Source organism: Pavona decussata, unplaced genomic scaffold, assembly GCF_977016875.1.
Source record: "Pavona decussata unplaced genomic scaffold, jaPavDecu1.1 SCAFFOLD_602, whole genome shotgun sequence".
Lineage (NCBI taxonomy): Eukaryota > Metazoa > Cnidaria > Anthozoa > Scleractinia > Agariciidae > Pavona > Pavona decussata.
In genome coordinates, this window is record NW_028145860.1 from 5,655,877 (window position 1) to 5,679,213 (window position 23,337).

Genomic DNA, 23,337 nt, shown 5'->3' on the forward strand with positions numbered 1-23,337 from the left:
AATCCACCCCACTCCGGTTGGTCTTTAAGAGGTGTCCAGGCCTTCTCTTTAGTTTGGAAACGCCTGTCAAAACTTGTCATTCCACGTATACTAGATTTTGGTTAGTGAGAAGATATTTGGTTTGCCAGGTCTTGTCGATATGGTTCCTCCTTCTGGCTCTTCTGGTGAAGGTAGATGTTAATCTAAGTTCCTTTGATATTTGTCTTTCCTTCCTGAATTGTTCTCTTTTCTCCATAAAATATACGATCGTGGTAACCTAATAAACCATTAGGATAAGTGAGCTGGAAGTCATATATGTCACTGTTCAGCTTTAACTAGAGTTTTCATAAAATCCACGTTAATTTAGTTAACTTAATCTTCTTTGCATTCCCAAATTGCTGTTGTTTGTGATCAAGGGATAAGCGAAGCACTGGCTTGCAGATGAATAATTTTACTAGGGGAGGTAACATCGGTGTAGGAATTTTTTTCACCCATACTTGTATTTAGTTATTATCTATCTTCATTAAATGTGGTGCCTTTAATGTGAATTATAAAATGGTCATCTTTTTTATTAACCTTTGAAAGATAAAGTAGACTGAGATTATATGGGGCGACTTATTTGAAGAAAAAAATAACTAGTGACTCTCTCACAGTCCATTTGTCATCATGAATGGTTCAAGCTCTCATTTGATGGCTAGCTGAAAAGAAAATTTATATGTTGTCATAAAACCCATGGTACTGATTGAAATTAAATAATCAAATACCCCCTCCCCTTTTAGAGCAAGAAAGGTTTCACCCCCCCTTTTTTTCTTCAGATGTTATTACGGTAATTAATCACGGATGAAACACTTTACGTTCCCTGACTAAAGAAGTTTGGAACACCAATATAGTAATTTGTTCTTGATCTTTGCAAATGTGACAAATGGCCTTTGCTCAAAACATTAGACATCTCATTCTACAGTACTTTTAATTTACTGTAACTCAGCTAGCCTGTCTTCTCCTTTATTTCTATTGTACTGCATTTCAACAAATTAAATAACCTTTCTCCTCTATCAAGCCCCACCCCCCCTTAAATTTGCTGAAATAAATAAGCACCCCCCCCCCCCACCCATGTGGCTTTATAGAGGATTTAGGATATGTTTATTTAAGGTAGGATGCATCTATTCTGCTTGCTTCAAGCATCTTTTTTTTGTTTCTTATCAACTGTCTCCTCAATTACAGTGGTTGAATTAAAATGTGCTGTTCAGTGTTATGCCTGGGGAAAGATTGGTTTAAACAGCACTGTGGCTCAACTAGCACAGCACTCCCCTTCATTTAAGCTGGAAGAGGACAAGCCATATTCTGAGGTATTTTATCTAAGTATATCTCTTCAAAAGCAATGCAATAATACAAGGTGCAGCTGGAATGATACTGTAAATAAGTGTAATATAAACGTTTTGGATTTCTTATTTTGGAATTTTATCTTAGATGTCAGCTCAGGAAGTCTTACTATTTTCCCCAGACATTATAACAAAAGTTAAGTTCCAAATCAAAGACTTTGAGAACCTGGTATGGGATATTTTTTGCAGAGCTGTTTCCACTGGTTGAGCAGGTTCTGTAGAGGCTGTAACTACTGGACCTGATCTTTCCATTTCCATTAGATACATAGTACATGCTGTGATGCTTACAGTTTCTTGGAAACAGTCTTAGAGCCTTTCAAATTACAATTCCTTTTTGGGGGTGGGCCTCCAGTAATTGTGTTGAGTAATGTCAAATTACTTCCACAGGCTCTGAATCAGCAAAGTATAAGATACAGCATGTCCATTGGGACAGTGTTTTGGGGGTTGGTAATGGCTGCCAAGCTAATCTTGATGTTAGTCCTGGAAGTATTTAAAAAAAGGTTCATGGTCAGGTCTCACAGAACTGCTCAAAAAGCAAATTACAGAAATTTGTTTTGTCTTGGTGAGTTTCAGGTAAAGTTTTAATGGACTACTTTTTCTAACAGTTTTGGATGGGGACACACCCAAATGGACCATCAAAAGTGCTAGCTGGCGAAAAAGAGGTGATGTTATCTGAGTGGATTGATACAAATAGAACTGTTCTTGGAGACACAGTTAAAGAGGCATTTGATGGCAAACTGCCATTCCTGTTTAAAGTGTTGTCAGTTAATAAAGCTTTGTCAATTCAAGCACATCCAAACAAACCTCATGCAGCTCTGCTTCACAAGGAAAGACCTGATGTATACAAAGATCCCAACCACAAGCCAGAGATGGCCATTGGTAAGAATCACCAACATTAATCAAACTTTAAAAAAATGTTTAAAACTTGTCATGTCTTATTTGTGTGATTTCATACACCTACCCTTCAGCGAATGACCTTCCCTTTGAAAAATTGATGAGGTTTGAGGGGGTTTTTTTAGTCCACATTTACTACCACAGGCAGTAAATATTTATTGTTCAAAATTTGCACAACGTTGAGTGAGAGAAGGATATTTGAAAATAAGCATGCAAGGACTGTCACCTAAAACTTGCTTTCATCACCCAGCTTCTGTTGAATATTGCCCAAGATTAACCATCATCTCATATTAATTAGGATTATTCTGTGTCAGAATGTCATCTTGCTCCTCCATATTTCTGTTGCAAACAGCTTTAACACCATTTGAAGGTCTGTGTGGTTTTCGTCCATTGGCTGAAATCCAGAAATACGTTGAGACTGTACCAGAACTTGCTGCTGTCATTGGACAAGAGACTGCTACAGCTCTTACAAGTGGTTCAGGTTTGTCACAACTAGTTTTGTTTTCAGAGGATGTTTTTGGTACTGATTTTTAAGGATTTGCCCTCTTTTGCTTAAACTGCGCATATGTTCTGTGCATCTCGGGACTTTGATTTCTTTAGGATGGTGGCTACTACTAATAATAATATTCAAGGGTATTTTTGCATGCTTTGTAACTGTGTGAGAAAGAAGATATTAGAGAGTGTTAAAGCATTTTAGAATTATAATTTGTTGCTTAATTACAGTATCCCTGAAAAATGCACGGTTCATTTGCAATTTTCATTTTGGATTTCAAAATCCCTTGCCAAGATCTGCTTTTCCTGCATAGTCATAAACTGGGGAAAAAAACAGTGTATACTTAATACATGTAATTTAGGAGGCACTGTCTTTATAAAAGTCATTTAGCTACCAGGGATGGACAAGCAAGGGGTGAAATGTTCTATTCATAATTTGTTTAGTGTATAATTTAGAGAGAGAAATATAATTTATTGATTGACTGTCAAAAAGAATCTTACTCACAAAAAATATCTGGTCTAAACTACATGTGCACTGCAGCTCCTAATGTTTTACTAATGTTATAAACATTTTATTTCGTACCATTCTAAAGGATAAAAAAAAATCCTTACCAATTATTTGATTGTTTGTTGACAGATTCCCAGGCCCTAAAAAAAGCTTTCAATGCTCTAATGACAAGCAGTCCTGATGTTGTCTCTCAACAACTTAACAAACTTCTGGACAGAGTCACAAAGAAGAAAGTCTCAGGCGATGACATCTCTGCAGACTGTGGAGAGCTTCTTCTTAGGTTAAACAGTCAATTTCCAGGAGATGTTGGTTGCTTTTGTATCTATTTCCTGAACCATATTGTCCTTAAACCTGGTGAAGCAATGTTTCTTGGGCCAAATCTGCCTCATGCTTACCTGGCTGGAGGTGAGAATCTTCCCTTACCTGAAGTCACATGTGTAAAATGGTAATTCTTAATCAAGCACATGATAGATACATATCAGTGTCAAAATTGAAACACGAGTCAGAACGTACTACATATTCAGCGCTTAAGCGACTAACCATCTTAAATCAGAAAATAACTAAAGAGAGGTTGATATGTATAGATTAGCCTGTTCCAGGCCCTTGGTATACTGCGTGAGACGCGAAGGAGCAAGCAAGAGGAACAACACGAGGGGGGACATCTCACATGGCATACCGAGAGCCTAGAACAAGCTATGTATAGAGAGGTCACCTCAGTCCCCACTCAGGAAGGTTGTACTGTACCATCTCTTTTCAGTTTTAAATTTCTATTCACATGTTTGTGTTCTTATGGAAACATCAAATAAATAGTTATTGTTGTGAACTCTTGGAAATAAGTTGATGAATTATTAGTACATTTTTAGTCAGTGCCTTAAAAATTGTGTTATGCAAAACCCTTCAATAATTGTATGTTAATATTAGTTCGATTTGTATTTATATATTTTCAGACTGTATGGAATGTATGGCTTGTAGTGATAATGTCGTTAGAGCTGGACTGACTCCAAAGTTTAAAGATGTGGATACTCTCTGTGAAATGTTGGATTATGGGTGTCGCACAAAAGAGGAGAACATTTTTCCTTGTCGCCAAGACCCAAGTGATCCTTATGTTACCATTTATGATCCCCCTGTACCTGACTTTGCTGTTGGCAGAATTCAGGTCAGTAAAACAAACTTATTTGCTGTAGATCTTCATTGAAACAGTAATACATACCTCCCACCTCATCCACCCTATGCTTGCTCACTTACCTGAAGCAGAAATAGAGAATCATCCTCTTTCCTTAAATTATTTCGAAAAAACTGTGCAACTCTTCACTGTACAGATTATAACACTTTCACTGGCCCTGATGATTAAAGATATGCATGTCTTTAACGACCTGTATATGGACTGACTTCTGCTTTGCCTGTCTGTACCGACTGTAAAGACCATAAAGTTGTTTTAAAAGACTCTATCAGTTTGTGTATATTGGACATGGCTGAGAAGAAGGGTTATAATAATGATGGGAACACTTGTCTCTTAATATGTCCTGGGTGTCGAATCTCAGACTTGGCATAATGTGCGGTTTGAGTTTGCAGTTCTTACTCATCAGTGCTCTAAGGTTTTTGTTTCTGTTTTCTCTATCCACAAATTTAAAACACAAACATTACACAACTTCACTTCGGTCCAAATATAGAGTACTTGCGTGGAAGACACAAGTTTGTGATTAATGATATTTAACCGAGTGAATAGTGATAGGGGAGAAAGTGGTGCTCCACACCTTTCGGTCCAGAGCCCCCTTTTTGAAACTCCACCCACCCCCCACCCCACCTTACACAAAGTTTTGGATCTGCCACTGCTCCCCTCTATCATGAATTCAGTTCATAATAATATATTTGTTTTGTAGATCCCCTCAAGCTGCCAATTATACAAGAGTCAAGCATTAAATGGACCAAGTATCGCCATAGTGATTTCTGGATCAGGTGTCGTAGATAAAACTTCAACATCAATTACAGTTAAAAGAGGAACAGTGATTTTTATACCAGCAAACACAACTTTTGATTTTAAATGTAATGGAGTAGACACTGAAATATACCAAGCTTACTGTGTTTTGTAACTTCTGATAATACAAGAGAATATAAAATAATGAATGTTGGATTAAGGATTACTGTAGGGGTCAAATTTTTCTGCCTTGGTCAACTGAGAGTTGTGCAATAGAGGAAATCGACTTCTGCTTAAAATGCTGTAACTTAAGAGGCACTTATTTTATTATTAAATTATACAATTGAGTAGAATAGGAGAAAATTATAGGTTTTAATAATTATTCAATAGTCTTAGCCAGGAGTTGAGGCTTTAAACCCGGGGGGGGGGGGGGGGGGGGACTCCCACATGGAACAGACGGGGATGCTTGTCGTCTCGCTTAGGGGTGTAAATTTTGGATTTTGGTCTCGCTTAGGGTGTTCTGGGCAAATCGCCAATATTTAAAGCCGCCAAGGTCTTGTTTAGGGTTCTGTGAAGAAACACAGAATTACTCGAAGAGAAACAGAAGTCAAATTTTCTTTTTAACTTGTTTTGTTTACCGCATTAGGGGTCAAAATTTGCTTTGGCCACGCCCAGATTGGTCTCCTTTAAGGGTCACAAAAAGCTTGAGCCACGCCCAGATGGTCTCCTTTAGGGGTTAAATTCAAAATTTCCGACAAGCATCCCTGTCTGTTCCATATGGGAGTCCCCCCCCCCCCCCCCGGGGTTTTAAAGCCTCCTTTGTTTCTTTGTTTACACTTTGTTGTCAAATGTCACATGTGACTAATCCAAACCGGAAAAAGCTCATTAAATTATGGATCTGAAACGTTTTACAAAAGATTGCAGACTTGTATCAAAAACAGATTTGAAGAACCAACAGAGTCGCTCAAAATTTGAGCTAAATGGATGAGAAGGGGTGTCAAATACTAATCTTTACATATAATAAACTTGTTTGTTTTCATTTTGTGTTTTTTTAGCAATATAATTTGTTTAAGATAGTAAAGGATAGGTTATGTGGGTTATCATGGCTGGGTATGGGAGAGTCCACAGGTGACACTTCTTTGTTTTCATTTTTTATTGTGTTACTTACGTTTGTTTTCATTGGGTAGAGGACACTTCTTCGGCTTCGTTTTATGTCTCTCATTTTATGTCGTTCCTGTAAGTAATTAAAGGTGCACTGTTTACTAAGATGTCTGAGTTTGTGTAAGATACAAATCAAACTGTAAATATACATTTTAAAGAGTGTATTTGTGGCCTGTAATAAAGCCGTGACCATCTTTATTAAAAGGCGGTGACATTTCTGCTTGAAAAAAAAATTGAAAGGATTCGAACGCACTCACTTTGTAGTGAGTGTCAACGAACAAACTGCCCCGCCTCTCTCCCCCTTACAAAAAAGGTTGTTTTTTTCTTCACCTCAAGCCTGCTTATTGTGGATTTTGCCGTAAAACATTTTGTGATTCCAAAAGGTTGGGAGCAAGGCAAACCCCCGTGCCACGCCTTTTCCTCGACCAACCCATTTCTTAGGCTTTTCCTTGCCGAAATTATTGGTGGAGATGTGCGGCGCGGTTCTCTTTTTAGACCGAAATGTAATTTTTCGGTCTCTTTTTCAGACCTTGACTCTAAAAATTGATACCCACTTACAGACCAGGTTTCCAGAATCCAAACCCATTTCAGACTTCCAGACCAAATGGTTGAGATATACAGTAAAAACAAGTAATTAACTGCGTTTGCAAGGACCACCGTGACAAAATAAAAGTACCGGATCCTGTAGTAAAGGATGTAATCAGCAAAAAAAATTGAGGATCATTGTTTATGTAACTTTGGCCGTGAAATCAACCTTGCTCTTTGTTTGAGATCTATACCCTATTTCAGACAAAAAACGGCTCAAAAACGTACACTTTGGCGCCGTACATACCTACATAGCTTAAGGGGGAGGGGGGGGGGGGGGGTACTTTCAATATGATATGGTTACCACCGAAGGGAAGTTACTTTCATAGGGTTTTACTAACAACCGTCAAATTTTATCGCTTTAGGACTTGACGGTATTTAGTTTGGATGCAGTGACATTGATCGTTTCGTAATTCATTCTGTCTTTCTGACCACAACTGTCGTTTCCAAATGATGTTTGGTTACTGAGCCTTCCGGGCCTCAGAGTTTTCTCGAGCCTCTTTTTTTTTCTGAAACCTTTCACACTGACCTTTGTTGTTAATCCGACCGAACGACCCTGAATGTTGAAACCTGAGAGGAGTGAATGGCTTTAGCAGTTGCAAAAATTCATTTAGAATTGTTATTTATTGTCTGAAATGTCAGCCGTCTCCTCCCCCTAACCCATATAGTTTACCAATGAGGCCTTTTGCTTCTTTAAAAATGTAAGGTTAATTTCCGTACCGTTTTGTTGTACTTCCTAAATCCGTAGAGATTTCATTTTACACTGGCGTTAAGATGTTCTGACCGACTTACGCATAAAGGAGAATTTCAAGAAGATACTCATAGAAAAAAATAATAATGCACGGCCCCACTAGCATTTGTGCTATGAACACTGTGACTACAAATGTGACATCTGAATGTGTCGACAGGAAGCCGGGTTATGCTTTTGAGGTCGTTTGGTCTCAAAAGGGGGAGAGTTTTATGCTTGGGTCTGAAATCATGCGAAGTGCCCTTGATCCTTGGTAATCAGGGTTAGTTTTCTTGCTCTATAATTTGAATAAATGGTGGAGAAGTGCCAAAAATTTGAAAAAAAATTCCAGGCGTTTCGGGCTTAGAGGGTCAAAGCAACTCGGAAATGATTGATTTCTACTGAGGAAGGGCTAAGCCCGAAACATCTGCAATTTTTCAAAGTTTTGGCACTTCTCCATCATTTACTAAACTTTTATAGCTTTTATATGAGTGCTACACAGCTGACGAATATTTTCGTTTTACCTTTTATATTATTCTTCATTTTTTTTTGCTCTATCTTATTTGAAAGATCATTCATGGTCAGACGGGGTTGTACTAAACTAAACCGTCTGTTGGCACCCGAGTCACTTTTGTACATAATTTATTGATTTCAAGCAAAAATAGATTCTTTTGAGAGTAATCGTCAAAACAGAATCATGAAAACCAGGTGGAAATGATCAAAATCACAAAATAATGCCTAAGTCACCAAAGCTGATTAGCTATCATTAAATGTTCTGGGGGAAGAAATCCGGCGCTAAAGTAGTCTGTTGAGCATGAGACCTAATCAGCTAGCTGACAAGAAAAGATTGTACGCAAAATATGTTATCAATTCTTTGCACTTGGTACAAAAACTAGCGTCATTCCCTTGGGTGGCAAGGAACAGGTCGCAACGATGGGATTAAATTCGACGAAGAACTAAAGTAGGGAGGAATCTTATTAGCTAGGCTCCCTACTTTTTTTCCGTCGATTTTTTCCCGCCAGTTTCGACCCTCCGTCACCACATTTTTACCTCAACAAACAAAACATTTTATGGGGATACCCATTGAACAACACTGATCTATGGTATAAAGGTACGTACACCAAATTTTAACATAGAATACGCTGGCAATCCCCGCCCCGGACCTACTCTACCCCTGAAATTCTAACCAATCAACTACGTCTACGTGTGTTCAGGCTATTCTCTACACCAGGCCAGATGGAGACTTCAAATATAACACTGGTATATAACTTTTCCCTTTAAAACCACGGCATATGTTTTTTTTTTATTACTGAACGGGAGTCAAAAATGTTTAATAATATATTGAAATATTGTTCAGAAAAATAAACCAAAATATTTAGTCATCTGTTGATCACGTGTTTGGGGAGAACCAATCGCAAAGAGCTGAGGCAAATTCTTACGTCACAAGATTCCCTTCTTCTTCCTTTACAAGTTTGCTTTGTTGTGGTTTGGACCTAAAGAGTTTCGAAGCAGTTTTCTAGTCATCAGAAAGCTTTCCAAAGATGCCAGCCAAACAGAGAATGCGTGTAGCTAACGAAAAACACAGCCAGAACGTCACGACGAGAGGAAATGTCCCTAAATCACTGGTGAGTAGAAGTTTGTACCGCTTAATCGACATGCGCCATTGAAATAAACCAACCTCGTTCCCTACTCATTCGTAATAGGAAACCTTTACATTTCTATCTTTCTCTCTGTTCACATTCAGAGGCCACAAGAGGAAAAATATCCTGTTGGTCCTATTCTTCTTGGATTATTCATTTTCGTTGTCTGTGGGTCAGGTAAGTTGAAAATTAATAAGCTTCGCTGTAACAAGCTTCGCGTGCTTGATTCTTTGACTTTCAACCAAGCCGCGGAGAAAACTACGCTATTCAGTTATTAGCGTCTAGCTTACACTAACTCTTGTCGTCATTGTTTTCCACAGCAATATTTCAGATCATTCAGAGCATTAGGATGGGATAGATGGAATCTTAAAGAAATTTTGGATCAGGGAACAATTTGACTTATCTCCTGTACTGTTGCTTACGTGTTCTATAGCTATCCTTCAATCGAAAACGTACGATTGTAAGAGAAGTAGAGATATCAAGTCGAAACTATTGAAATTCCTTATTAAATACATTTCCACATTTATCTTGTTAAAAATCTGTAGTAGGGCTTATTTAGAGTACCAATGTTGCAATTTTCAGTGATTTTCGTTGACTTTATTTTTCAACATTTTTTTTCGTTTGTTCTGGTTCATTGGATTCATGTAACACGTAGTATTTTCTTAGCCTGCCGTGAAAATATCATTGTAAATCTATCGAGGTCTTAACCCATGATCTCTTTAAATTGTATTCACAGAACTATTTTATGTGAATAAATTCTATTATTTAAGTAGAAGAGTGTGCGAGTTGTCTTCTTTATAAATACCAGTGGCATTTATACCTTTTTTGATTTATTTTATTATACCTTTTTTTTATTTTATAATAAAATAAAAAAGGTATAAATGCACATGTTAATAAGTTTATATCAACTGCAAAAAATTTTCTTTATGAAAAATTATGAGATATTTACATGTCCACCGATGGAAATAGAATTTAAGAATAATGTGTAACCTTAAATTCTAAAAGCATGGCCATATAATTTTATATTTGTACATGTATGACATGATATTCGATAGTTTTAAAAAAGATTCATTCATTCATTCATTTTTTGAAGATATAGTTCATTAGTATATACAGAAGGGGTTATACGCTTCTGGTATATACCAATGTTTTTGACACACTTGGTTACATAATATTCCATGAGTGTAGATTCGATATGAGATGATAGATAGCCAATGAGGTGTTATAGGCATTGTGGGTTGGCTTTTATCATCTCTTACCTTAGCCAATCAAAACTATGGAATATTTGTAAATTATATGCAATGATCCAATTATTTGCTATTCACCTCGCAGCTCTGCTGTGCATTTTGTGGGCAAGTTTCTTCATAAGTTTGTCAGAAATAAAGTAATTGAGGTTGTTTATTCACTGGTTGGTATTTTTTAAACAGTTTGGTGTATTGCAGCTTGGTTAAATATTGACCAGTATCCCCCTCCACCAATCCCTCCATCATTGTTCATTGAAAGTCTAATATCTGAAGAGCTTATGTTTGCAAGTAATTATTGTACATTTATTTGGGTGTTCAGGATTTGTGCATAACCATCCCTTAAAAAAAGATGGTTTAAAAATTGAGTGAATTGAATTTCGTTTTTCATTGAAATCTGCTCAGACAATAATTTTCAGTTGCTCTGCGAGCTTTGCTTCTTAGCCATCTGTTCCTTTTTCAGACAATCATTCAGCCTCTAGCATTATCATGTGATTATACCATCTGTCTGAAGGGATTTACTTACTATGATATCAAGTTGTAAGCTTGTTGGGCGAATCCAAACTGTTTCTGACACAAGCAGTGTGATGCATGCCAAATAAGCTAGATCGAATTCAGAGAAATTTGGATGTTCAAGCCAGATCATCAACTACATTGGTTTTGCACCAAGCCCTTCAATTTTTTTTATTATAATGTTCCTTTGAGCTCTGACTCAGCAATGGGATATGAAAAAAACTGTCGATTATCAGTAACCATGGCTGGCAATTTTAGGGATGGACCCTATTATTCTATTTTACACAAATTTGACAATAACATTCATTTAGTTTGTTGAGAAAGGCGTTTGTCATTGTAGTTTGAAGTGATAGATCACAATAATAACTGTTCACCTAACAATATTGTGAAGTATATGTGTCATTCATTGCTTCAACTGTTTTACATACAGTTGGTGTTCATCAGCCGCTGGTGTTGACTGGCTGTGGTACCAAGCAGCTGTTGTGCTGTTTGACTGTGGGCATCCATGCTTCAGGAAATTTCAATTCCATTGTCCTTATTGGCATTGTTAAGGTGAAGTCTAGAACCAGAGTGCGTCACAGTCAATAAACTTATCCTTGTCTCAGAGCAGATAGTGTTTTGTCCCATTAGTATGTTCCTAAACTGATGAGGACCGAGTACAAGCTAGTCATGTTCCTTAATCTGTTCATTCATTCAGTTTGTTATGCACAATTTTTTCCCTTCAACATTTCTCTTGCACAGGATTTGTATGGTAATTACCCAAGATCCACACCACCATCAGGTAACATAAGGATCTCATATAGTCAAATGCCAATAATAATTGTTACATCCTGCGAAATTGTGCAGAATTTCGCCTGATACTTAGCCGAGGTGGCTAAAATCAGGTTTGAACAGGATTATTGTTTTATTTTTTCAACACACTGATAACAAAGCCCACTTTTATTGCAGACAAGCTTTAGAAAATCTATATTTTGCCATTTTCTCCCCAACACACAAAATTATGTGTAAGTGCAGGATATGGCTTGACTACAGATGACAAAATAATATTCAGCTGTGTACCATGACCACATTTGGGCAGTGTTACAATGTGTTGAATAATAAACCCAAATAATTTGCACTTTCCAGTCGTACCCATAGAAGACCATAAAATAACCAAGCCAGCTGAACAATGAATGAAACAAATAATAGTTATTATCTTGTTAAATTGCAAATGCCAAGTTGACTCGGTCTTTATTGTCAGTGCTTGCAGTTTAAGAACATGAAATCCCCAATACCCAATACCAACATACAAATCTCCATATAATGTAGTACTGGTTTAAGAGAAGCTGTGTCATCATCTAGGCACATTATCTCTAGTGTTCATTTCATAATTTGCATTCCAAGGAGAGTTTTTGAGGTTTCAAGAAAAAAGAAATGAATACAATGTCAAGGAATTCAAATGACATTAAAAAAGGATTTGATTTTGAGTGGCTACAAAAGAAATATGTGAAACTAATGGCTCAGCAGTTCATTTGGCAGCTTTGAAGGTTTAGAATCAAAATAAATACAAATTTGTCATTCAGGCAGATGTCTGCCAACTGTTCCTTGTGTAGCTCAAATCAGCAATCTCAAAATACCTGTCATTTTGTCTGTATAAAGGAGAATACTCTCAATTTCAATTTATTTTATACAAAGAAAAATAAATCTATGTGAATTTGAAAAATCACCGACAGCAATTGAAGTCAGTGCTACATTGTTAATCAAGTGTACCATGACCTTTAACACTGTTGCCAAGCATAAAGCGAAATTATCTTTCTTTTTTACATCCAACCTCATTCCCTGGGTCTTTCATCTCCCCACAACAAGGTTGGTTTATTTCTTGCCAAATTTATTATTAACATACCTGAAAAACTTTGTTTAAGGGTCCTACACTGACATCTTTAAAAAAAACTTTTTTGAAACCAAATTGTAGTTAAGGTGTTTTACAGCCTTCTGGACTGGAAATGAGTTGGAATAAATCAAAATAATTTCACATCTTTTACTTACAGTCAACACTGAATAAAGAATTTACTCAAATCAACACTACTTTTTATTTAATATCCCCTTAGAAATAAAACCCCTGGGCTGAGTTGTTCAAAGCCTGATTAAACTAATCCTGGGTTTACGTGAAATTTGATTTGTTTAATAACTAATTAATAAAGATTCTTCCAGAAGATTTTTCTTCCTTAGATTTCACTGACTATTAGCTCAAAATTAGCTTTAAAAAAACATTTTTAACAAGTGAGATGAAAACCTTGGTTAGTTTTTAATTGGGGATTAGTGTTAATTAGCTTTTGAACGACCCGGCCCAGATGCTTATGGGGAGAGATTATTGGAGTGTTTTTTTCCTCCAAAAGATACACTTTGTGTTTTGAATGAAGGCTACCAAGAAGGAAGAGACTTTTCTATTAAATAGATAAGGGATTACTGGGGGAGTGGAAACAAAATTAATATTTGCTTGTATCAACTGAGTTGGTTTGACCACTGTTAAGACATTACCACTGTTTGGCCAGATTACCTTATCTCAGTTGATACCTGTAGTGTCTATTTGAGCAAATACAATAGAAAAGGTCCTTTTTGTAGGCTGTTTTTTAAGTATTGAAAATTATAATTACCCTACTAACTTAACCCCAAAACATCCATTGTTTCAAGTAGACCTGTAGCATTACCAACTTTGCACTTAGTTGTCCAAGAAGTCTAGTGATAGAAATAATAAGTTCAAACTGCTTTGTTTTATCGTGGATCAAAGGAAATAAAACTGATTCAGAACGTAACTCTGACTTGCATCTTGGCTTAGAATGTGCATAATAATAATAATGATAATAATTATTATTCCACATATTGTGTCTTTAGTGTTCAGTAAAAAAAAAAAAAAAAAGAAATAAGAAAGGACATTTGGATGTCAGTACTGTTCACACCGACACCCACACACTTGATCAGGGAGGTCAAGTAGCTACTACAGCAACGGCAAAGAGAACGTCACAAAATGATAAGATTTAATGAGAAAAACAACGGCTCTGTATGTGCATTATATATTTTGGTAAATTTTTTTGCTGTACTGGGTTTAACGAAAATGTGAAATGATTAAATTCAAAGTTTTGTGGAGAACATGAGCACAAGATGGTAAATTTTGTTCTCTGTCTCAACTTGAATGCTGTTCGCACCTGTTCTGTTACTGGATAGTTTGGCCACATTCTACAAGTTGAAAGAATTGGAATAATTGCAAAGTAGTACAAGCAATACAAACTTATGTTTTCAAGTGACATTTTCGTTGCCGTTGCTGTCATGGTTTCTTAAAAGTCCCTATTATCAACATGTGAGAAGACCATTATTAAACTATGAACATCACAAGCACTTGCTTGATAACTAACAGGTGTTGGTTCTTGATTCCACTTGAAAAAAGCTGGCCAAACTTCATACAGCAATATCTTTTGCAGTCGCAGTTATAGAAATGTAAGATCTATAAGCTGTAGGAATCTTGAGTCCTCCAAAACTTCATCTGTATCTGGACGTACAGATTGTTTCCAAAACCATCAGAACACATTCAGGCAAATACCTTAAATGTGTAATGAAAAATTTATCCTCCATTTCAGAAGTGATGTTCTTTACATCTTGAGATTTATTCCATATAGGCCACTGTCATGTGGAGTTCTTGCTTTCTACCAAGGTCCGTAATTTTTCATTTTCTAGTCTGAGTTCAAGATTTTCTTCAGTGAGTTTTGATATTGTCTCTTTCAATGTCTGCACTTCTTTATTCACAACACTTAGGAGGTCTGACTTGATTTGTGTAATTTGTTCCTACAAAGAAATAAGACATAATGTAAGTAAATATTTTTTCAAATTTATCACTCCCAGGGTACTTCAGACCTCTGAGGCATGAAGGTAGGAAGTCTTTGTTTCTCACAGGTTCACAAGACATACGCTGTGACATAACTTTTTTTTTTTCCCAATTCTTCCTCCAAAAGCAGGAATTTCCATAAAATTTGGGGTAGGCCACCCTTCAACTTTACGACAAATTTTGAAAATTTCAAAACTTGGAAAAGGAGGGGTCAATAGCTCTGGTTCTCACCAAATCCCCTTGAAATCTAGGCCAGGAAGCAAGATTCTGGGGTTCTTTACCTCAGATCCATCTCTTATCTGGAACACCAACAAAGAGTTCTCAAGTTTGTATAACTAAAAAAAAGCCCCCTCACAGATTGTGGATGTTTGTTGCATGCTCCAAACACCTTCAGTGGTTAGAGCAGCCAATTGGCATCTAGGAACCTGTGGGTTTGAGTCCTGTTGGGAGAACTTGGATTTGTCTCAGATACCCAACTTTGAACAGGTTTTTCGCTTATTTTATTCATCCACAGTGCCATTCCACTGCGATATACTTTGATCAGGATCATGAAGAACCTATTCTCTAGAGCTCTCTTGCCTTTTGCCACATCCCTTGGACAATAAGAGTTCTTATGCAGTATGTATTGAACATCCTTATGGCTTTTATCCAAGCAATAAGCCTTGATGATACTGTATCTGGCAAGATCCTTGAAGTTTTGGCAAGATGTTTGAACATTCTTGAAGATATTGGCAAGATGTTTGAAAATCTTTGACAATTTTTTGGAAAGATGTTTGAAGAGCCTCATGACCTTGGCAAGAAAATAAAATGTGCCTTATTGAGCCTGTAAGTGATTGTAGCACAAGGTTCTAGAAACAATTTATTTGTGAATAACTCAACCATCCTTGTATATTTTGTTTCAATTCAGAGTTTTTTTTAGACTTCAATAATGATACATAGACTGTCTGTCAATTTTTAGCCACAATTTACTTTGTGACTTTGCATGTTTTTGAAGACAATTTGGCAAGTGTTTTTTTTGTGGCAAGAGCCAATTACTGGATCAAATGTTGGCTTCCAAAAGGTAATATAAATACACTAAGACACTTGGCAAAAAGAATGCTGATGTATTTGGCTTGACAATGTTTTATACAGTACTTTTGTTTGGTTGCTTCAAGGAATAGTGGCGTCATTTCAACAGCATCCCAAACTGGAGAAGTAGAAGAAAGGGCTCTAACCAGCATTGTACAAGTTTTTTCCTTTAAAGATTGCCTCAGAACATTTTTGGGTGTAAATTACATCTTTGAACATTTCAAATTGCTTTTATTTTTCTCATCTTAGAGCACATTTAGTTGTTCGTGGAGAATTAGAAGTGACTTCTTTATTAAAAATGACCCGTTTCTGGGATCATGTTGTCCATGTTTTCTGGTATATGAACCAACATGTAAACTCAAGTGATTGCTGTATCAGATCAGAGCAGCAGATCCTCAGGAAATCTGCATGAAGAAACTTAAGGAGTCTTGGAGATCCTTGAAAGATTTTCACACAGGTTTTCTGGGATTCTTATTCGTCCCAACATTCTCTACGCAATGGTTATTCCTGGTATTACCATTATTTCTCCTTCACAAACACCATGAAACAACGTGGAATAATAAGGGTGCACAAACCTCACACTCTACAAACAAACAGGGTGACATAAAACAGTCTTACAGCTGGCAAACATGAGGCCCTTGGATTCTGAATTGAATTTGGAATTAAACATGTTGGTTTTTTGAGGATGGAAGTAGACTGGAGGTCCTCAAAATAAATTTCACTCAACCCACATATTTTGTTGACTCTGGGATGCAAACTCAGGGGACATTGTGCCATTAGCAGGCACTATGTGCATAACGCACTGTAAATTCCCATCTATTTCTTTCATTTTTTTATGAAAACATACAATTGCAGTTGCAATTTTATTCTCAATAAGGCACTGTAAATTCCAATCTATTTCTTTCATTTTTTTTTATGAAAACATACCATTGCAGTTGCAATTTTATTCACAATGGGCATCTCAGCCTCTCCAGGACCTGAACTGAAAAAAACAAACAGATGAATATGAGAATACCTCTGACACGACTACCCAACTTAGAAGCTAATAATGACCAAAAACATTAGAGCTATATAATAACAGTACTGTTCAAGCCCATGTAGAAATTACGCGAGCTGGGCGGAATATTAGACCTCCAAGAGACTTTTGAATGACTTAAATTACATGCAAAAATAGGTGAGAAAAGAATTCACTGCAGTCAGCAGTTGAAGTAGAAAGAAACATCCGCCGAACAAGATGTTTCAATTCGTTGTGAAAATGGGCCTGTACAAGTACTAATGCAAAGTACTGCCCAATATTATAATAATATTATTATTGTCATTTGAGTGCTCATACGGACATTCCTAATTGAACCAGCTTCCACAGGAAAGAACTTCTCAGTAGCTTTCATTTGAATGCCACACTTTAGGATTTCATCCACAGACTTAAAACTTAGAACCACCTTGTACAGCATACTACACAGTACCAAAAGTAAGGACTGCTCAGTAGCTTTCATTTGAATGGCCAAACTTAAGGAATTCATCCACAGGCTCAAAACTTGGAACCACCGTTTAAAGCGTAATAAACAGCACCACAGGAAAGTATTGCTCAATACAGCTGTAGCTTTTATTGGAATGGTCACACTTCAGTATCTCATTCAGACTCAGAAGTTAGAAACACCTTGCATAACATGATAAACACCACCACAGACAAGTATTGCTCAGTAGCTTTCATTTGAATGTGATGCTATACAAATAAAGTTAATATTATTATTATTATTATTATTATTATTATTATTAAAGGAAAGCACTGCTCAATAGCTTTCAATGGTCACACTTTAGGATTCCATCCAGACTCAAAAGTTAGAAACACCTAGCACAGCATGATAAACATCACCAAGGGAAAGTGCTGTTCAGTAGTTTTCATTTGAATGGTCACACTTTAGGATTTCATCCACAGACTCAAGAGTTAGAACCACCTTGTACAGCATAACAAACAGAACCAAGGGAAAGTTCTGCTCAGTAGCTTCTGTATTTCAATGGTTGCAATCAAGGATGTAATCCACAGATGGCAAAATGCTTTTGAATGTTAAATAGTACCACTGTAATGTGCTACTTATTTGTTTTAGTGCTTTATACAAACTGCATAATTTCTGTGACCACATTTTGATGTTGGAAATTACACAGAGCACACAGATACTCAACTGCAAAACAACCCTAACCTTAACCTACAGGAATAATTAATGCAAACTAAAGCTTCAACTTGTGTCGAGAAAGTCAACGAGTCATTATTTACACAGCCTGCTACCTTAAATTAGAATATTCTTTTTAATGGCAGATAGTCAGACAACAACACAGTTCATAAGTTATTGGACTATTTCAACAGCAGCCTGACAGGGGTGGCTTCCCTTGCTAGCTCATGATGATTTAACCATTTAAACAAACTTCCTTATGTCAAGAAATAGCCACAGCATGAAAGAGAAACGTGTATTGACAGCTCATGTCGACAGATGGCCAGATTAGCTCTTGTCATCTCTCAAAATAGGAAAGAAACTTTGTCACATGCTTTGATGTTTGGGCTATGCCGAGGTATTCGCATTTATTACAGTACCAAATTAAAAGAAGTTGGAACAGAAGGACTGTTGCTAACATACGTGACTTATATTAACCCAAGGCAGTCTTTTTTCACTTAATTGTATTTGTCTTCTTGAATGCAAAAATGAATATTGCTTTGAAGAAGGTAGAACTACAAAACTAAAAATTGAAGTTGTAAATTTTACATCAGCCACTAGTGGCTACGTAACAAGTACAACAACAGAATTGACAACCGCATTTTTAAATACAAGGAAAGCTATGTTGAGTTTATGGATAGCAGCTAGGATACTGGATTTGTCCAAGCAATAACCTTCATATCAAAAATAACCCCCCAAGGCCACTGTCAACCAAACCAAACTGCTTTATCAACATAAGGCCAAAACATGTTTTCACCATTAACCCAAACTATAGAGTGAAAATAAACAAAAAAAAAAACTTTCATAGTTATTATCTTCCCATGTTTAAAATTTAGTGCTCTCATTGCAGACTAAACTCAGCCTTTGTATAAATAATCTCTAAAAGTTTTGTTACAAGCACAGCATGAAAAATATGCAAAATGTCAAAAAGTCACTTAAACCAGTCAAGTCTTGTGAGAAATACAATATAAATAGATCTTGATGTTCAAGCAGAATGTTCAAATAATAATACAATAGCAAATGTCTTAAATGGGAGAAAAATCTACCACTGGGAAAACTTAAGAAAACTTAAAACGAATCTAGAAATATGCAAAGAAATTTTTTTAATTTCTTGTACTCAATTTTACCTTCCCATCCAAATGAGAAAATTTCCAAATTTATGGCCAGGTGGAAAATTACAAATTTCACCTTAATCACTTAGTTCAAGAAAATAACAGCAATTACGTCAAACACCTCCAAACTTACATTCACATAATAATTTATCCGAAAAGCACACAGTCTAGCGTTCGGTAATACTGGCACTCTCTTTTGTATATTTCAATATTCAGTGAAAAATAATGTTCAGGAGTTTAGCTTCAGAATTTATGGAGAACTAAAAATTAAAATTTCATGTGCAATGAGCAATAAATACAAGATAACAGCATCAGAATACAAAATGCTGTCAAATGGGCATTTATATAGTCCTGAAACATTTTCTTAATTCCAAACACTTGAAGGCCTTTGGGATCATCAGTAACAATACTAACTAACTGAATGGTGGTTTATCCTATTTCTGAATCTACAAGTTACCAGGTCGGCCATACTCTGGTAAGAAAAGGCAAATTATAGAGGATGTCATAGGTCGTTAAGAGGATGAATAATTCCTGAATAAAGAATTTTTCACTCCTATTTCAACCTGCATTGACAACATATTTCTAGGTGAAAGGCCCACTCAAAAAGTGGGAGAAAGTTCCTTGAAAATTTAATCTTTGCTTGGTTCCGAAAAATTTGGAAAACGCCTTTGTATAGAAATGTAGTTTCAAACCGTACATCAATCACAAGTTTTATCCTCGCCTCGACGAATATCTCCAGACAATTTTATCAATATATTAAAACGCTGAAACGAAATAGAGAATCACTATCAGAGAAGGTGAGGTAGACTTTGGAATAAAACGCAGGGCAGATCCGAAAATACCATCAGTACAGTACAGCTTCGATCAACTCACGTGGAATAAACAATGTAAACACCGACAAAGCCAACGAATGAATCAAATCACTCACAGAGTCGTTGTAGGTCACTTCTTTTCAAAATACTAGAACGTGAAAGTTTTTTACCTGGATTAAAAAACCACAACTCTGAGCCAAATGATACACTGCCTATGGTCAACACTGAACAAGATATAATGTTCAAACAAAGAAATTACGAACAAGAAAACCGCCGACAAATTAGAAAGCTGTCTGGTTGTAGCAAAGGAGCATCAATAAATAATAGAGTCTGGGAGTCAATAACTTCCAACAAGCAATTTAGGACTTTTGGAAGCGAAACGAGTTCGAGCAATAATGAAACACAATTCGAAACGATCTGAATTCAAAAAGTTAATCATGTAGCTTCTTGCCTGAAAATCTCAAGGGAACCTAACCCATTTGCTCTATCACCACGTTGTACCACATACAGGCAGCAAACCTCGAAATCGGTGACTGTTAGTAACTTACCTGATCGAAGCTATTGATTGTGCTCCTTCGAGAGATATTCTATCTAAGCTTTCCAACCCAGACGAAACTCTTGCTACTGAAGAATCGCTCTGCTTTGCAGATTCACCAACAACACCCACTTTCGGCTCTGAATCCTTCTTTTTCAAGGCCATATTTACTTCCAACGATATAGAATTGTGTTCATTTGCTTGCGATGTCGTCGATCTCACAACCGGCGATCCATGCGTTTGAATTTCTGACGATTGTGAGTCCGAATCACTTGTTATGTGATTTACAACAGAACTGCTGGTAGAACTAATCCTTGGGCTTGAATGAGAGTCCGTTTTCTCAACGCTGTCTTTCGAAAGAATAGCAGAAACACTAGTCGAACTTGTAGCAGATACGCTAGTCGATGAAGACTGCGTGGATTCCGCATCAGGAAAATCGTGGCATTTCCACCGGCCGCGCACATATGATTCATTTCTTTGAAGTTTAACTACTTTGAATCTAGATCCACCATTGCCATTTGCAGTTCCAGGATCTGAAAATGGTTCAAGTTCCACTTGGACTTCCTCATTTTCGTCAACTATGTCGCTTTCGTTTAAGTCGCCATCATATCCATTACTATCGCCACGACTACGAACTTTAGTCTCGATGACACTGGTAATTTGAAAAGAACTTTTTTTCTTATGCCCTGGGTTAGGTGCTGTACTATTTAAACTTACTGTAGGTTGATTTGTAACCCCGGGTTGAACGTTTGTCGCTGGAATGGAAAACGGAACTTGAGCGAAGCGATCCGCCTCCTGGCCATGCGGAACGCTGGCCTGCTCCCGTTGTTGTTCGCTCATATCATTGTCGACTCCTTCTGCCATAAATCAACTAGAGAACGTGAAATGAAACGAGGATGTGGGCCAACAATGTGCGACTCCCCATGACAAAAATTACGGAGAACAACCTCACATTTTAGCCAAAAACAGCCCACAAAGTCATGTTAAAATGGCGACCCACCATCATAACGCCTGAGCTCGAGAGCAACCTACAGACATGACGTCCTATTCTGTGACCGAGGCAGCCAATCAGCGCCTTTGTTGCCATATTTGGCCCAAGCTCACCGCGAAGGTTGAGAGAGCGCGGTTAGATCGGTTTTGCATGATACCTTGTCACAAATAACCATACTTGCTCTGCTGATTTAATCTTATTAAATTGCACTTCTAGATTCACGTATAAATTACCCATTTGGGCATTATTTATTCATCCTTCCATTAAAATTATCAGGGCGCTTCATCTTTCGTCTGCCTCTTCAAGCAAAAATATCATTTTGGACTTTTTCAATGTGACTTCTTTTGCCAGGCATCGCCCACATGTCGACACTGACAACATCACATCAAGCTTATATTTTTTCTGCAGAGGTGACGATTGGAACAGTAACTAAAACGTTGCTTCCATTGATATGACAACAAACTGTAAGTTTAACCGGAATAGAAAACAACTAATATGATACTGAACTTACTGAATTGTAGAATGACAAAGAATCCGTTTTTCGAGTCTTAATTCTTTACTTATGTGACAGAAAATTCGAGAAAATGTTTGCAACTAAACGAAACACGACAGAAAAGAAAATTCTAAAAAGAAATTTTAAAAAAAGTTTTACAAACGAACTTTTAGTTGCAAAAACCCATATAAACCAAATTGTCGTGGAAGGGTCAATCAATTCTCCCATTAACATTTTTACTTTATTTTCAATTTAGGGGAATTTATTTTGGACTTTGCGATAAGAAGTTAACCCAAACACCTACAACTAGAGAATTCGTGGAAACAAAGTTTAAAATTAAGAAAATTCAAAGAAAATAAAGCTATAGTCATGAATAATTGCCTTCAGTTGTGGCCAGTAATGAGATAATTTGAATCGTAAAATAAAACAATTTTTTGACTCATTAATTCCCAATTTCTTTTTCGCGTGAGTATTCCAATTTTCAGAGTTTTAAAGTTTACAAAAATACCACCCAAATAAACGTGTCACAAGCCAGAATGTTCGACAATCTACCTATCAGTGTAAGTGAAACTTTCCCACCAAACAAAATGTAGCCTAGCAAATCGTGGAAAAGGTAAACAAGACAATGCCTGGCACTCTTTTTCCAATTTTTTTGGCTGATTTTGTTTTTCATGTATTCTGTTTTCTTTGGCTCAAGTTAATTAATGATTAAGCGTATTTTGGCTGGGAATAGAAAATACTAATTAACTCCCGAACTGAAAGGAAATCAACCGCCAAGAGTACCCAATAGTAAAGTATAAAGAAGAATATTCATTTTATAGATGAGAGCAGATTATCGAAAACTCGAAAAAAAATCAGTATTTATCACTAATTAACATGAAACAGGCCTGCAAACATCACTTGAGGGAAGAACAGCTAAATAATATTTGTTTGATTTGAATGACAACAGTTTAGGTGCTATCACACACGCCAAAGAGAGCACTAAAAGACAAGGCTCAAAATCAGTTGGCTCTGGCATTGACAGAACCAAGTGTAAACAAATGTTTGTAATTCTTTTACCATAATCGCAATCGATCTCGACAAGCTTTCTTTTAATCAATCTCTCTTGTAGATCAGTTAGAAGTAACAATAATATTTTTATACTATTAAAGCATGCGTATCTAATCAGTTGTAACACGGGGCAGTACTCCGCGGTATTTTTGGTGGGGATATGCCACCCGATGCTACAA

General features: G+C 36.7%; 3 protein-coding genes across 3 annotated transcripts; 2 read left to right on the forward strand and 1 right to left on the reverse strand.

The window, feature by feature from the left end:
- Positions 1 to 49: 49 nt before the first annotated feature.
- Positions 50 to 5,523, forward strand: LOC146449633 (mannose-6-phosphate isomerase-like). Its single transcript, XM_085101855.1, has 7 exons — positions 50 to 170; positions 1,201 to 1,325; positions 1,964 to 2,237; positions 2,605 to 2,733; positions 3,382 to 3,657; positions 4,200 to 4,408; positions 5,133 to 5,523. The coding sequence occupies exons 1-7, from the start codon at positions 140 to 142 to the stop codon at positions 5,340 to 5,342; spliced, it is 1,254 nt and encodes a 417-aa protein (XP_084957981.1). The 5' UTR covers positions 50 to 139; the 3' UTR covers positions 5,343 to 5,523.
- A 3,568-nt stretch (positions 5,524 to 9,091) lies between these two features.
- On the forward strand, positions 9,092 to 10,055 carry LOC146449634 (stress-associated endoplasmic reticulum protein 2-like). Its single transcript, XM_085101437.1, has 3 exons — positions 9,092 to 9,265; positions 9,385 to 9,457; positions 9,601 to 10,055. The coding sequence occupies exons 1-3, from the start codon at positions 9,182 to 9,184 to the stop codon at positions 9,636 to 9,638; spliced, it is 195 nt and encodes a 64-aa protein (XP_084957563.1). The 5' UTR covers positions 9,092 to 9,181; the 3' UTR covers positions 9,639 to 10,055.
- A 4,495-nt stretch (positions 10,056 to 14,550) lies between these two features.
- Positions 14,551 to 21,643, reverse strand: LOC146449635 (uncharacterized). Its single transcript, XM_085101308.1, has 3 exons — positions 20,638 to 21,643; positions 16,886 to 16,940; positions 14,551 to 14,850 (listed from the first exon to the last, which is right to left on the reverse strand). The coding sequence occupies exons 1-3, from the start codon at positions 21,486 to 21,488 to the stop codon at positions 14,692 to 14,694; spliced, it is 1,065 nt and encodes a 354-aa protein (XP_084957434.1). The 5' UTR covers positions 21,489 to 21,643; the 3' UTR covers positions 14,551 to 14,691.
- Positions 21,644 to 23,337: the final 1,694 nt, after the last annotated feature.

Coding starts and splice junctions, on each gene's coding strand:
- LOC146449633 (XM_085101855.1), top strand. CDS start 140: ATGGTTCCTCCTTCTGGCTCTTCTGGTGAAG. Junction 1,326..1,963: donor AGGACAAGCCATATTCTGAG/GTATTTTATCTA, acceptor TTTTTCTAACAG/TTTTGGATGGGGACACACCC. Junction 3,658..4,199: donor TCATGCTTACCTGGCTGGAG/GTGAGAATCTTC, acceptor ATATATTTTCAG/ACTGTATGGAATGTATGGCT.
- LOC146449634 (XM_085101437.1), top strand. CDS start 9,182: ATGCCAGCCAAACAGAGAATGCGTGTAGCTAACGAAAAACACAGCCAG. Junction 9,266..9,384: donor GAAATGTCCCTAAATCACTG/GTGAGTAGAAGT, acceptor GTTCACATTCAG/AGGCCACAAGAGGAAAAATA. Junction 9,458..9,600: donor TTTCGTTGTCTGTGGGTCAG/GTAAGTTGAAAA, acceptor TGTTTTCCACAG/CAATATTTCAGATCATTCAG.
- LOC146449635 (XM_085101308.1), bottom strand. CDS start 21,488: ATGGCAGAAGGAGTCGACAATGATATGAGCGAACAACAACGGGAGCAG. Junction 16,941..20,637: donor CAATCAATAGCTTCGATCAG/GTAAGTTACTAA, acceptor TGTTTTTTTCAG/TTCAGGTCCTGGAGAGGCTG. Junction 14,851..16,885: donor ATAAAATTGCAACTGCAATG/GTATGTTTTCAT, acceptor ATTTCTTTGTAG/GAACAAATTACACAAATCAA.